General features: G+C 45.6%; 5 protein-coding genes across 5 annotated transcripts; 4 read left to right on the forward strand and 1 right to left on the reverse strand.

The window, feature by feature from the left end:
* Nucleotides 1-431: 431 nt before the first annotated feature.
* Nucleotides 432-2378, forward strand: GLAREA_10386 (uncharacterized protein; the record flags this gene model as incomplete). The annotated part of the gene is made up of 1 exon (XM_008080436.1): nucleotides 432-2378. One exon carries the CDS (start codon nucleotides 432-434, stop codon nucleotides 2376-2378), a length of 1947 nt encoding a protein of 648 aa, XP_008078627.1.
* A 1104-nt stretch (nucleotides 2379-3482) lies between these two features.
* Nucleotides 3483-4412, forward strand: GLAREA_10387 (alpha/beta-Hydrolase; the record flags this gene model as incomplete). Its single annotated transcript, XM_008080437.1, has 2 exons — nucleotides 3483-3726; nucleotides 3781-4412. 2 exons carry the CDS (start codon nucleotides 3483-3485, stop codon nucleotides 4410-4412), a joined length of 876 nt encoding a protein of 291 aa, XP_008078628.1.
* A 528-nt stretch (nucleotides 4413-4940) lies between these two features.
* Nucleotides 4941-5870, reverse strand: GLAREA_10388 (uncharacterized protein; the record flags this gene model as incomplete). Its single annotated transcript, XM_008080438.1, has 1 exon — nucleotides 4941-5870. One exon carries the CDS (start codon nucleotides 5868-5870, stop codon nucleotides 4941-4943), a length of 930 nt encoding a protein of 309 aa, XP_008078629.1.
* A 1818-nt stretch (nucleotides 5871-7688) lies between these two features.
* Nucleotides 7689-8762, forward strand: GLAREA_10389 (Heme-dependent peroxidase; the record flags this gene model as incomplete). The annotated part of the gene is made up of 2 exons (XM_008080439.1): nucleotides 7689-8599; nucleotides 8723-8762. 2 exons carry the CDS (start codon nucleotides 7689-7691, stop codon nucleotides 8760-8762), a joined length of 951 nt encoding a protein of 316 aa, XP_008078630.1.
* A 2207-nt stretch (nucleotides 8763-10969) lies between these two features.
* GLAREA_10390 (uncharacterized protein) lies at nucleotides 10970-11647 on the forward strand (the record flags this gene model as incomplete). The annotated part of the gene is made up of 1 exon (XM_008080440.1): nucleotides 10970-11647. The coding sequence occupies one exon, from the start codon at nucleotides 10970-10972 to the stop codon at nucleotides 11645-11647; it is 678 nt and encodes a 225-aa protein (XP_008078631.1).
* Between the last annotated feature and the right edge of the window lie 1280 nt (nucleotides 11648-12927).

Below are 12927 nucleotides of genomic sequence, written 5' to 3' on the forward strand. Positions count from 1 at the left end.
CACTCCGGCTAGCAAAAATGTTAACCTTGTGGCTCAAGCTTTGCTCTGTATCTCATGGGCATTCCTGCGACTTAAAAGGCCAAAGAGGTAACTACAATTACATTGGTTGGAAAGATCCCTGAAAACCACTTTGCAGAGGTGCATCAAACAATACTTGACGGCGGAGGACAAATTCCACATAATTTTATGAACGGTACTTTAATCAAGGGACTGTGGTAGAACTCCATTATGTTCCGCATTCGCATTACAGTTACTTATTTTTTGGGCCGACACTTGGCTTCCGTTTGCTTTGTATCTGGTACATGATTGGTCAAATCCATCTTCTCGCTTAGAAGTCCAACATCACATTCAGCACCTCTGAATTACTTCGTCACTCTCCCCCAACCTTCACGCTTACGTTCAAGATATACAAAACAATTATAGATCAGTCAATGGCACTTACGTTGGAGTCTCTTGACCTGCTGGTTTTAGAGCGTATCTGTGAATATCTAGACAGCGAAACAGACACAAGGCGCGACTTATGGGCTTTCTCTTTGACGAGCAGATGCTGCTATACTGCATCTGCAATTCAACGTCTCTGTCAAATTAAACTCAATATACCTTCTCCAGATCAATGCCAGAGTGAGTTATCACGATGGGACGAAATACTGAACGCAGATCGCGGTCATCGCCACGTGCGGCGGCTCAAGGTCACGAATGAATTGAGGAACAGAACAAATGGCGGACCAATGAAGGAAGACGGGAAGCCAGATAACGATATTACAGGCTGGAGAGATTGCAGTTTCTTTGACGTGCAAGATTTCTGTCATCCGCCGAAAGACCTGAAAAGGGGTTCGGGACAATGGGGTGATGATGCTAGTAAATCCGAAGCCTGGGTACCTTTGGCTCATTTTATACAACAACTCAGTGGACTTCAGGATTTAGTTTGGAGTTATGGCTATTGCATGCCCGCTCAGATACTCTTTGCCATTGCATCTCTCGGTTGCCGCCTTCATATGCACGAATTCCGCCTCTGGAGCCTCATTCAACCTCGTGATAGTCCCCAGCCTATTGATGCAGACGAGTATGCACTTTTAACGTCACCATATCTATACAGTATCGTCATTCGGATAGTTGGTTTTGCCGAGGGCTTCAAAGTAGATTACAGTCGAGAGGCTGTAATTCGAATGATTGCTGGTGTTGCGCCTAATCTAGCGCATGTGCAGCTAGTTCCTATTCATCAAGGTGTTTCTCTTGAGCTAGATCAGAATATTGAGCTTGGAAAGCCTCCTTGGCGTGGATTCTTTCTGAAAGAAACGCCCAATACAAAACTACCGTTTGCTGGCAAACTGAGAAGTCTGGTTTTCGACGGTTGGGTAGACTGTGGTCTTGAGTACTGGGCTTCACTTACAGACTTTAGCTATCTCCGATGTCTTGACCTGCCATGGAATCACGCCGATGGTATTACTATGGCTCAGATGGCTATACGTGGTTGTTTCAAGCATCTACATACCTTAAAATTAGGCGAAATCGAGGACGAGTCTGACGAGGGGCAAAAATCGCTGACTCAATTCTTTGAAAACATACATCCCCTTCGACAGCTTCGGCTGAGTGGTTATATCAACAGCGAAACCTTCGACGTTATCGTACAACGACATGGTAGAACTCTTTTAAGCCTAGAAGTATCTCCTCCACCCCGTGACGACGTAGAGTCAAAAACACCTCCAGTCGCTTTCAACAACGAGGTCGTGCAGCGCTTAGCGGATCTATGCCCCAATTTAGAACAAATCAGCATTCCACTTGTCAGAACACGAGGGGATGCCGAAGAGACTGGTATATATCGTGCGCTCAGGAGGCTTCCGCGGTTAAGGTGTGCTTTGTTACGTCTGTCATACACTATAGGACCCGAGGACGATGGGTCGTGGGATGAAGGAGTAGGAAAAGACGATCCACCGGCGGCCTACTTCCATGACCCCGAAGACCTACCTCCCGCGTATCTTCGTGAAGTTTTCAGTAACATCGCAGTAGATGAAACCCTAGCGCTTTCAATCTTCAACACCATAGCTTCTGGTGGAAGTTTGAAGTATCTGAAGCTTGAAATTGACATGCAGTGCACTAGTCAACTATACCATACGGGCTTTCTTGCCCTGCTGCGATGGTTTAGTCGATCGTGGATCTTAAAGCGCGACGTCCGAGGGAAAGACACTGCAGTCGAGATTCAGTCAGAGGAAACTGCTAGAGCTGGTGAGGAATGGATATATCAGATGAGCGAAGAGGGGATGGCTGCTGACAGAGGGGAGGAGGTGTATGTGGAGGCGTTCAAGGCTTTGTGGCCGCAGAAGACGAAAGAGTGGTGGAATGACTGGACGAGTCTTCCGCTCTCAAATTTGGAGACTTAAGAATTCTCTTGAATCGTCCATCGAAGTGTAGCTTAAAATTGACGAATGGCAAGGCTATGTTTTTAACGAAGTAGATGCACATTGTATTCCATCGAAATATAGTGGAGTACGGAGGTGGCACGGTTTCTGCACCATATCTGGTCTATGGTTCTCCCCAGCCTTCGAGGTAGTTCAAACGTTATGAAACGACTCGAAAACTGATACGTTCATACTAAATAAAAGTAATATGGGTAGCTCACTCATTTTAAGTTTGCTACATAAATGAGCATACGCAGTGTGAATTTCTGACACGTTACGTCTCACTGCCCGAGACAACTTCACTTGAATGAAGCTAAAAGATCAAGGAATCCACCTCTATTCGTTTCTTAACATCTGTTAATACGATTATTTGAAATTTTAATTAAACAGAAACTAATACAAATTAGATGGGTGGGTACGAGAGGAGAAGAGCTATGGCTTGTAGTATCATTGAGAGTCATCTGAATCCGGCTACTAGAGACTTGTTAGATCACAACAGTGTCTAAAAAACTTCTCCCTTTTTATAATCCTTTTTCTCTTTCCTGGCAAGAATATTCCAGCACTCCAGGATAAAACACGTGATTCGTTTCGAAACCCCCTTGGAACTTCCAAAAGGTAAAGCTCAGAACAGCTTGGATGTCAGATTATCCATCACCATAGAAAAAGAAATGGTCGTGAGAATATGAACATCAGAAATTCATCAAACACTCTGCTCGAAGGTGTATCCACATCCCACTTTCCAGCGCAGCAATGTACCCCACAACCCTAATCCCATTACGGAGATAAAAGTAATCCCAGCGGAGTTGGAAGATACATTACGCTTAACTCATTTGCAGGGTTGGAGTTGAGAGGTACAGAAAATGAGGCGGTGGAGGAGATGAGTGTAAAATAGCGACATTCGATTGGAGATGTGAAAGTTGATTGGCTAGTCTTCATGGAGTCTTTGATTTATAGGGTGGAATGGAGCTGTGATATACCAGGAATCTGAGTCTTGGAAACTAGTAGAGTAACTGACATATGCCAAACTATATAAACCTTCATTCCCTCAATTTCATTCCCATCTTCATCCCAAGTTCTCGCAAAACCATGCCCCCAATCTGCCCCTCCTGCCTTACCGGCACCCTCCACACCACCGACCCCCTTGGCCACACACGCACCATCCACGGTCTCGATACCTACATCGCCCAGCCCCCAAACAAAACCACTCCAAAAGGCCTCATAATATTGATCTCCGACGCCTTCGGCTGGACAATTCCAAACAGCAGACTACTAGCTGACGCATATGCCCAAAAAGGAGGCTTTGAAGTCTGGGTGCCGGATTTCATGGATGGTTTGTATATGTATCAAACGAATAAATGAATAAGGGATTATTAACAAGGAACAGGATACGCAATGTCCCCTTCCGTTATGACACGTATGAAAGAGCTGAAAGCGCCACAACCGTGGCTCACGACATTATTCCTTAAACCTGTATGGGCGGTCCAGACGCTCTACGCGACGGTGCTCTGGCTCTTTAAAACGCGGACTTCGGTGTGTAAACCGCGGATTTTCAATTTTATCACCCAGATCCGGAAGGAGGCGCCGCCGTTCGCGACGGACGAGCTGAAGATCGGTGTCGCTGGATTTTGCTGGGGAGGTAGGCATGCGTTTCTGCTTGCTGCGGATGAGGCAGCGTCCAGGGTGGAACGGTATGGGAGTAGTACGGGGAAGCCGGAGGCGTTGATTGATTGTGCGTTTGTGGCGCATCCGTCGATGTTGGTGTTGCCGCGGGAGGTGGAGGAGGTGAGGGTGCCGATGAGTGTGTGTGTTGGGGAGGAAGATGCGATGATGACTCGGGAGCAGGTGGGGGAGATGAAGAGGGTTTTGGAAGGGAAAGGGGAGAATGAGGTTATTACTATTGAGGGGGCGGTACATGGGTTTGCGGTTAGGAGCGATCCGGGGGATGGGTTTATGGTTGAGTGTGCGGAGATAGCTGAGAGGCAAGCGCTTGGGTGGTTTCAGAGGTGGATGGGTTAGAGAGTAGGTGTAGAAGGGCGAGAGAAGTGTGGAAGATGTCAATAGGTCGCATATTCTGGCTTGCTGGTGAAGAACGTATAATTTCTCAAGATCAGTCTTCAAAAATTTACATGAGAATGGTATGCCCCATTACACAAATGTTTGGTACTGAGGTGATGAACTTTGGGGTATCATTTGTAATCTAACCAAGATTCGACGTACAGATTTCGGTGGCGCGACTGCAGATTCGATCTTCCTGCTGTATCTGATAATTAGCACAACTGAAACCATGTAGGCCAAAAGTATGAGACATGAGTTCTAAGTAGTTTCAGACAGATTGAGAAGATTTGTTATTGCGGTTTTTGTAGGCATCACCTAGTCCCACGACAGGAATTGGCCTGTCGGTAGAACAAAGCTACTATGGCCCCGCGGCGTCATCAGAAAAGTGCAATAGTAAAATCAGCAATATGAGAATTGTAAACTTACGGAGAATTTTTCCAGGATCTGCCAACACAACGAATTATATGCGCATGTCTCTCATATGGCCTCTCAAACCTTTCCTTTCCGCCCTCTAATTTCTCTCAGCTTCTCAATCCTCCGCTTATCCTCTTCGAACTGCTTGATCAATTCTCCTTGCTCTTGTTTCCTCTTCTCACGAACTTGAAATCTGTAGAATCCCTTGCCTTCTAGTTCCTTTCGCTTCTTTTCTTCTCGTGCCTCCATTTCTATCCTCTTCTCTTCCACATCTTCACGTCTTGCCGGTCCAGTTCTTCCACCTCTTGTGACAGTAACAAAACCATCCTCATCCGGCATATTTCTCTTCCTGGCATCTTCTCTCTTCTTCTGCTCTTCCTTCGAATTGAATACGGTCATATATGCGTCGACATTCATCTGCAGAGTATGTACATCTGGGAAGCGCAGTTCGTGGTGGTTGATGTACCTCGAGCTTCCCAACTGAGGCACTTTGCTCTCAATTCCTGCTCCCCATGTTGGAAATTTATTTGTCTTTCCCGACTTGTGTATTTTTCGAATGGCCTTTAAGACTGCCTCGGCGCTTTTAGCATCCACAAACACAACAATTGCCGTACTACCGCTCCGATGGAGAGGTCGATCCCAAACCTCTGGCAGAGCTTCGTCGAACTCAATACTTGAATCCTCGTGACCTCTTTTGCGCTTTTTGTTTGATGACCCGACTGCTACCACATCTGTCGAAGGTATTGGTTTTCTCTTTTCGCCTTCGAAATGTACGTCCTCCACCCGTCCTGCTGCGCCAAGCAAGTCACCAATGATTCCCCTTATATGGGCTGGTGTGGAATCAATCGGAATGTTTACTAGAAACAAGCTTCGAGAGTCTTCTTCTGTTAGTATTTTGGGCGCATGCGGCTGGAGGTAGATGGCGTGTGTCGTAGTCTTGGGAAACGCAGGTGTTCTTGGTATGTTGAGAGGTAAGACAGTGTAAGACTTGATAGTCGGCGCCATGGTGGCTTATGAGCGAGCAAGGGACGATTTCTCACGTGTTGTCTTTCGTTGTTGTGAAGGATTATTTGAATGGTACGGATATCGAAGACGTCTTCGAAGCATTTTGCCGGTTGAAGCATTTCTCGGCAGAGAAATTTTGTGGGACTAGATCTTATCTTATCTGATCTAATATTGATGGCGCTAGCTGAAGGGATCGACAGAGACATCAACCCAAATCCAACGTCAAGTCTCAAACGAGCCAGGTTACTCTCATTCCAGAGGAACCATCTCAATCTATCCTTTCCACTTCATTTAATCTAGGAATAGCCTCTTGCTGTTGACATATTTATAGCATCCTGTTCTGTTCCTTCGGGCATCTGGCCGTATCCTTATTCGATAGGCAAACGCAAACAAGGTTCAGGCACGAATCGTCCCCGCGACGGATAGCGATAGTTCCACACCACTACCTCTGAAAAAGGGGGGGATTATAATCACTTGAATAACTTGCGAAAACCAACAAAATCACGACCAAAAAAGTTACCGACCCGAGTCGTTCGTGCCACCGAGATATGGTTATCACTGCAGGATTTCATGCACCTTCCAGGCAGCGGCTGGACACGAGATAATCTCAGCTCGTACGCCCCGAGGTGCATATTCATTGACACCACAGCTCCCGAGATGAGTTACCACGAAACAATCCTTACGATAACGTGGTTAATGGCAATACGACTCTGAACCATCCCCTTGGAATTATCGTTACTTAGATTGAATCTCGAATTTAATGTTCATCAGTTCAGGTGCGAGAGCTGCAGAAAATGAGCTGAGCATCTCGCACCGGAGTTGATTTAACAAAGACATACCGTTAGCCTTATTGATTAGTGCAATCAATAAGATCTCGATCTGCTACGTGTAGTACCTAGACTCGCTCACATCTCAAGTCTACCGGCCGAACATTTTCGAAATCCATATCGGGATCACAGTCATCAGCCCATATGCGGCAGCCAGTCAGCCACAGATCCTGCGCAGGTAGCGAATTACCTTTGCTGCATCCTTTCGCAGCCAATCAGTCATTGCAGAGTACAGTATAAATTCAGTCGGAACTGCTTCACTGGTTGTAAACTGAAACATCGTTCCTGAAGGACTTTGTTATTCTCTGCAATGCACTCTCACGTTGTTCCTGATATCACGTTGATATGAGGCAGAGACGACTACAGTCTTTCGTAGGAGCGTTCTTTTGAGCTTTCTCATCCTAGCAATTTCTTATGGCTGCCCAGATGCCTTTCATGTGTCGGCCAAATTCGCTTAACTTTGCTGAATCTATACATCTTAGCAGTTTGAACTCAGAAGTCTCGGATTTGACTTCAGAGCTGAGAAATCGACAGTATGAAGATTGTATTGCATATACTGGATTTGATCTAGTGGTTTTGAAATTCAGTATATGTGGTTACATCTCGCGAACTACAGTTTAGTCAAGCGGAAGTTCCGAGGACGATTCGTTCCTGTTGTATTTTTGGAAGCGCCTCTCAATTGCTTTGCTTGACCAGCCTAGTGTACCACAGGACATGGATAAAATGCTACGCAGTCCTCAATTGGGGAGGTCTCATTGAGACTAGCATCTTGAGAGGAAGCTAGTGTCAAAGTTTATCTTTGGGCTTTCAGCATGATCTACTAAGTCGCGCCAGGCGGTCCAGACCATTGCCACAAGTACATGACATGTGCCCGACCTGAACCCATAAATATCATGTCTTCCATCGGACAATTTCTAGTTCAGATTGAGATATCTTTATCCTCTTTTTCCTGCTTAAGTCGCTTTTAGAGTACTGCAGCATATCCATCATCATGCTTCTCTCAAATGCTGTGATTCTCTTAGCTGTCGGTAGTGTCCAAGCCACTAGCTTCACCGAATACATCTCGGACACATACGATCACCTCAAGCCAAGAGTAGCTGAAACATATGAGAGTATTAGCACGAGAGCCGCCGGAACATACAACACCATCAACACCAAGCTCTTTGCTCGCAAAGACTCATGTCCTCCAGTATGGACATCCATTGCTGCCGAGTTAAAGACTATGTACTGGGACCCAGCGACCAAACAATGCAACGACGACGCCCGAGCTGCCATCAGGGAAGCCTTCCATGACTGCGGCGCCTGGCAAAAGTCCAACGGCCTCGTCGGCGGTTGTGACGGCTCTCTCATCCTCTCTGTCGGCAATGATGAGCTCCTCCGCGGCGAAAACAACGGTCTTCAAGACATATCCACCAAACTGCTCGCCCTGCAACAAAAATACAACAAATCATCTACTCCTGTCTCTGTAGCAGACCTCATCCAATTCTCCGGCAACATAGCAGTCGTCACCTGTCCCGGCGGCCCCCAAATCAAAACCTACATCGGCCGCCGCGACTCCAGCGTCCCCGCCCCACCAGGTCTCCTACCAGATGTCCACGCCCCCGCTGCAGACCTCTACAAACTGTTCCAGGACAAAGGATTTGACGCAAAAGAACTCGCTGCTCTGCTCGGTGCGCACTCGACGTCAAAGACCTTCCATGTCCCAGAGATTCCCGTCGGTGCGCAACAGGATACCACGCCGGGTCTTTGGGATGTGAAATACTATCAAGACACGCTTACGCCTCCACAGGGCGTGTTTGTTTTGCCTTCTGATAAGGCGCTTGCTGCGCACCCAGAAGTTGGGAAAGAGTTCAAAGGTTTCGTTGGGGGACAGGGGAAGTGGACGGGAGATTTTGCTAAAGCGTGAGTTGGATCCTTTCTAGTCCTTTTTTCCTAGGATTTTTATATCCGGGGAAAACTCATAGTAAATTGAATTAACGTATTATAGCATGGAGAAACTCTCCCTCCTCGGCGTCCCTAACACAGGCAATCTGATCGATTGCACGAATCTGATTCCGAAATCTAGTGGGTCGGGAAGCAAACGAGATATGCTTGGCCAAAACATCTTTCACAAACACTAGGCGGGTTTACCTGGATAGAGAAAGTGCATCTGGGTTTATGAACTTGGATGATGGGAATTCTGTGGTCTGTGCTTGCCTATCAATTGGGTATCTGAAGCGGTCGAATTAGGTTGTATATATTCTACAATATCGAACATTTTAGCATATTAGGCTTATATCCCTTTCAAGGTCTTTCAATCACGCTGCGAGTTTCCACTACCATAAGCATGCTCCAATTTTCTTTGTTCGTGAAAGACACGTGGGGGAAATTAATTCGGATGTTTTGCTCTTCTCAGTCTGGCTCTTCTTCAATTACTGCCAAACGTTTTGAATTTATGTTTACGCGGTAGTGGTTGGGAGGTGCAAAGGAGATGTGTTCATGTGTAACGTCTGTCCATGCGTAACGAGAAACCACTCGTGGCGAGAAAGAAAAAAAGTAAAAGGTTGTACTCGGGCTACTTTTAAGATATATTGTTGGAATTGATATTATTATGTTCTATGACCAATTCTCTATCAGGTATTCGATTCATAGTGGCAAAATATTACGTTGTGGCAAGCTGATGGGTCGTGCCGTCGACGGCGTCGGGAAGTCATATTAGCGTTTCCCTATAATCTATTACAACGATTAGCTAATCTTTGACCTACGGCGCTTTAGCAAGAAACTTAAACTCAAGAAGAATATATTCCCTAAGTTTCGAGATGTAAAAGCACAGGATAATAGGTTGCCGAGTTTATCCGGACAGAAGGGAGAGGGGAAAAAGTACGCCAAGTGAATTAGCGAGTTTCCGGCTTAGCTAATATGATAATTTCAGTCACGCTACTCGTATAATACAGTATTCTTGCACATTTGACTATATATCGGTAAATTATAAAAATTTTGGTAAATAATAGACTATTCTTCTAGAAGTTTCGATGGAGTATTACATGACTATTTTGGTTGGCTGGCAGAAGTCGTCACACCCGTCCTCTGCTATTCCCTCTTTTATCTATCGATCGACAGGTTGCCATGACCGATCGTGCTAGTCGAGCTCTTATAGAAAGCGATCTGCCAGGAGAGCCTCGAACATACGATACTATATCGAAACGAAGTAGTATTCCTATCTCTACTCTGAATCATCGTACACTAGGGCGACCATCGATCGAAGCCAAGGCCCGAGGCCAGCTGTATCTCAAACCTCTAGAGTAGGAGGCTCTTGTAAAGCATTTAATATTAGAGGCTAACCTTGGAAACCCTGTTCCGATAAAGTTTCTAGCTTCCCTTGCCTTTATTATCGCCCGCTAGCGTTCTGCGACAAATAATGAAGCGATCAAGCCTCTAAATAAGAACTGGGTTCAAGGCTTTCAGAAGCGTTACCTAGAACTCAAATCTAGAAGAGTACAAGCGATAGACTAGAAGCGTCACGAGAATAATATATATAATAAGATTATTTATTAGTTTGATATGATCGAGAAGGTATTACAAGATCCGGCCATCCTACTAGAGAATGTCTACAACATAGACGAGACAGGAGTTATGTTATATATACTCGGCTCCGTTAAAGTCCTTGTAAGTAGGGATAATCTGCGAGACTATAGAGGTACGGGTGTCAAGCGGACATTAGTGACTACCATCGAGTATATAAGTGCGAACGGTAGGTCCTTGTTACCAATGATTATATGGCCAGCCACTACCCACCGAAGTAACTAGACTACATTCCCTACCCCCGGATAGCACTATACTTGCTCCGAATCTGGATATACCGACTCCAAGATTAGCTTCGAGTGGCTCAAGCGTGTATTTGATCCTCAAACTAAATAACAGGCAAACGGGAAGCAACGCGTACTAATATACGACGGCTTTGGGACACACGAGACCCTTAAAATTCTAGAGTTTTGTTTTAAAAACAATATTATTCTATGTCGCCTACCGTCGTACACCTCCCACAAGATCCAGCCTTACGATGTTAGGGTTTTTACATCCCTAAAGGCTGCGTATCGTGACGAAGTTGAACGACTATTCCGAGGAGGTGTGAACACAGTCGGTAAGGAGCATTTCACCCTTCTATATAGCCCTGCAAGGGACAAGGCGTTTTCGAAGAGAAATATCACTAGCGCCTGGGCTGCAACTGGTTTGTTTCCGCTCAACCGAGATAGAGTTCTTAGGCATACCCCGAAACCCCCTACTCAACTGGCTATGCCGGGATCGGATGATTTAATAAGAACGGATTCTGGTCTGATGGACGAAGTACTACAAACGCCTACAACACTAGTTTCAGCAGAGGCTTTTATGTCGTTGCATAGTATGATCCAACAGGACACTTCTAATGGGACGTGTATGACTCGGGTACAGAGGCGTGTACAGAAACTTGCCAATGCCGGCCAGAAAGCTATTGCCTACTGTGCCCTCCTCGAACATAAAAAGCAGCTATTAAAGAAAATAAACAGCGAAGCCAAAGTTCGAAAATCGACTAAGTCAATTGTACTTGGGAAGGGCCAGGGGAAGGTAATGAGCTATGAGGATATCGTAGCAGCACGAGCCGCGCGTGCTGCGAAAGATGTCGTTAAAGGCAAGGGAAAACGTGGCCGGAAGCGTAAAAGTGATCAAGGTAAGCCTGAGCCTAAGCCAGAACTAGAGTTAGAGCTAAGTTTAGAGCCAGAACCAGGACTAGAAACAGAGCCAGAGCCAGAGCCAGAGCCAGAAATGGTGCGTGCTGCGAAAAAGGTCAGAAAGAGCACAGGGAGACGTACCCCGAAGCGCACGAGTATTGCAGAGGCGGATCTGCCAGACCCAACGCCAGAGCCAGAGGCAGTAAAATTGACTCGGGATATCCCCCCAGGGACGTGGAGCGCACCCGTTGCTAAGATGTATTAAAGTGTAGGTTGTAGAGGACAACTCTGTATATTGTTGTAAGAAGAGTAGGCAGTTGTTGTTCTTTTTTCATTTCGAATTTAATGTCTCATGGCAGAATCGCGTGCGCGCTAGATCGCTGTAAAATAGTTAGACTAGGTAGCATGTATGGCGCAATAGAAGTAACAATGGACCAACTCGTACCAACTGTCAATGGGTGAATCTTTTGTATATGTCTTAGAGGAGGCTTAGGGTTCCTCATCTCTGTTGAGGTTACGACGGTGATGATGAGTTGACAGAGGAAGGCATACAGTAGACTGGACGATGTCTTTCTTGGAAAGTAGCAATGACCCTGAATATGTTGTGCTTGAGCATTTCAGAAGGGCTGACCAGACACGGCGATATTGGACGTCTACTGGGATGATCGTAAGAATCCATCGAACTCCTTGAGGAGGGTAGGAGAGAATGTGATGACAGGTTTGTATGCCCTCTTGAATTGGATGTCAGCCAGAAATGGCTCCACTGATGGTTGCCTGAAAATTAGGGTTGTAAAATGGAGTCACGTTACGAAATTACCCAGTATAGGTGTAGCTTTCAGCACGCTATTCTAGAAACGGTTCGCCACATGGGCAAAAGTACTGATCTGCGTAGCGTTTAGATAAATCTGTATAGTATACTGTGGCTGACGCGAGGCCTTAGGTAGACTGCTTCTAGAATATTCTAGTAGTAAGAACAGGAAAGTCTACCCCTTTCAATATAAAATATAAAGGTATAGACTTCTCTATACCTCTCCTCTGGCTCACTTAGAAGAAATATATAATGAAGATTAAATAAGTATCTATATACAAGTCTCTGATCTAATATAGAAGTTATTGTGATTTCAGAGTAAATAACAACCTTAAGGAGAATTCAATAACAAAAACCCTCCCAGATACACTACCAATAGCCATTATCAATCCTGATGGCGAGATATCAAAACTTCTAGGCCGACAATCAGGTGGTATCCAGAGTAGATTTTGTGCATTCCATGTGATCCATGGCCCTTTAACACCTATACCTTCGCAATTGCTTTCATTATCGGGCGTCTGAGGAACTTTGCACAAATTAGGCTCAGATCTATCTACTTTGACACGACCAAGATTTGTAATAACAGTCGAGTCTGTAGTATTAAAAATCAAACTTGTAATAGGTCCATTAAGTATAGCAGTCTGCTGGAGCGTGCCAGTAGCCGGGTCCCAGATCTTGATAGTGTTGTCATCTGACCCTGACGTAAGCAGCTTCGAGTCTTGTGAGAAGGCTACTGA

Source organism: Glarea lozoyensis (assembly GCF_000409485.1).
Source record: "Glarea lozoyensis ATCC 20868 chromosome Unknown GLAREA13, whole genome shotgun sequence".
NCBI classification, from domain to species: Eukaryota; Fungi; Ascomycota; class Leotiomycetes; order Helotiales; family Helotiaceae; genus Glarea; species Glarea lozoyensis.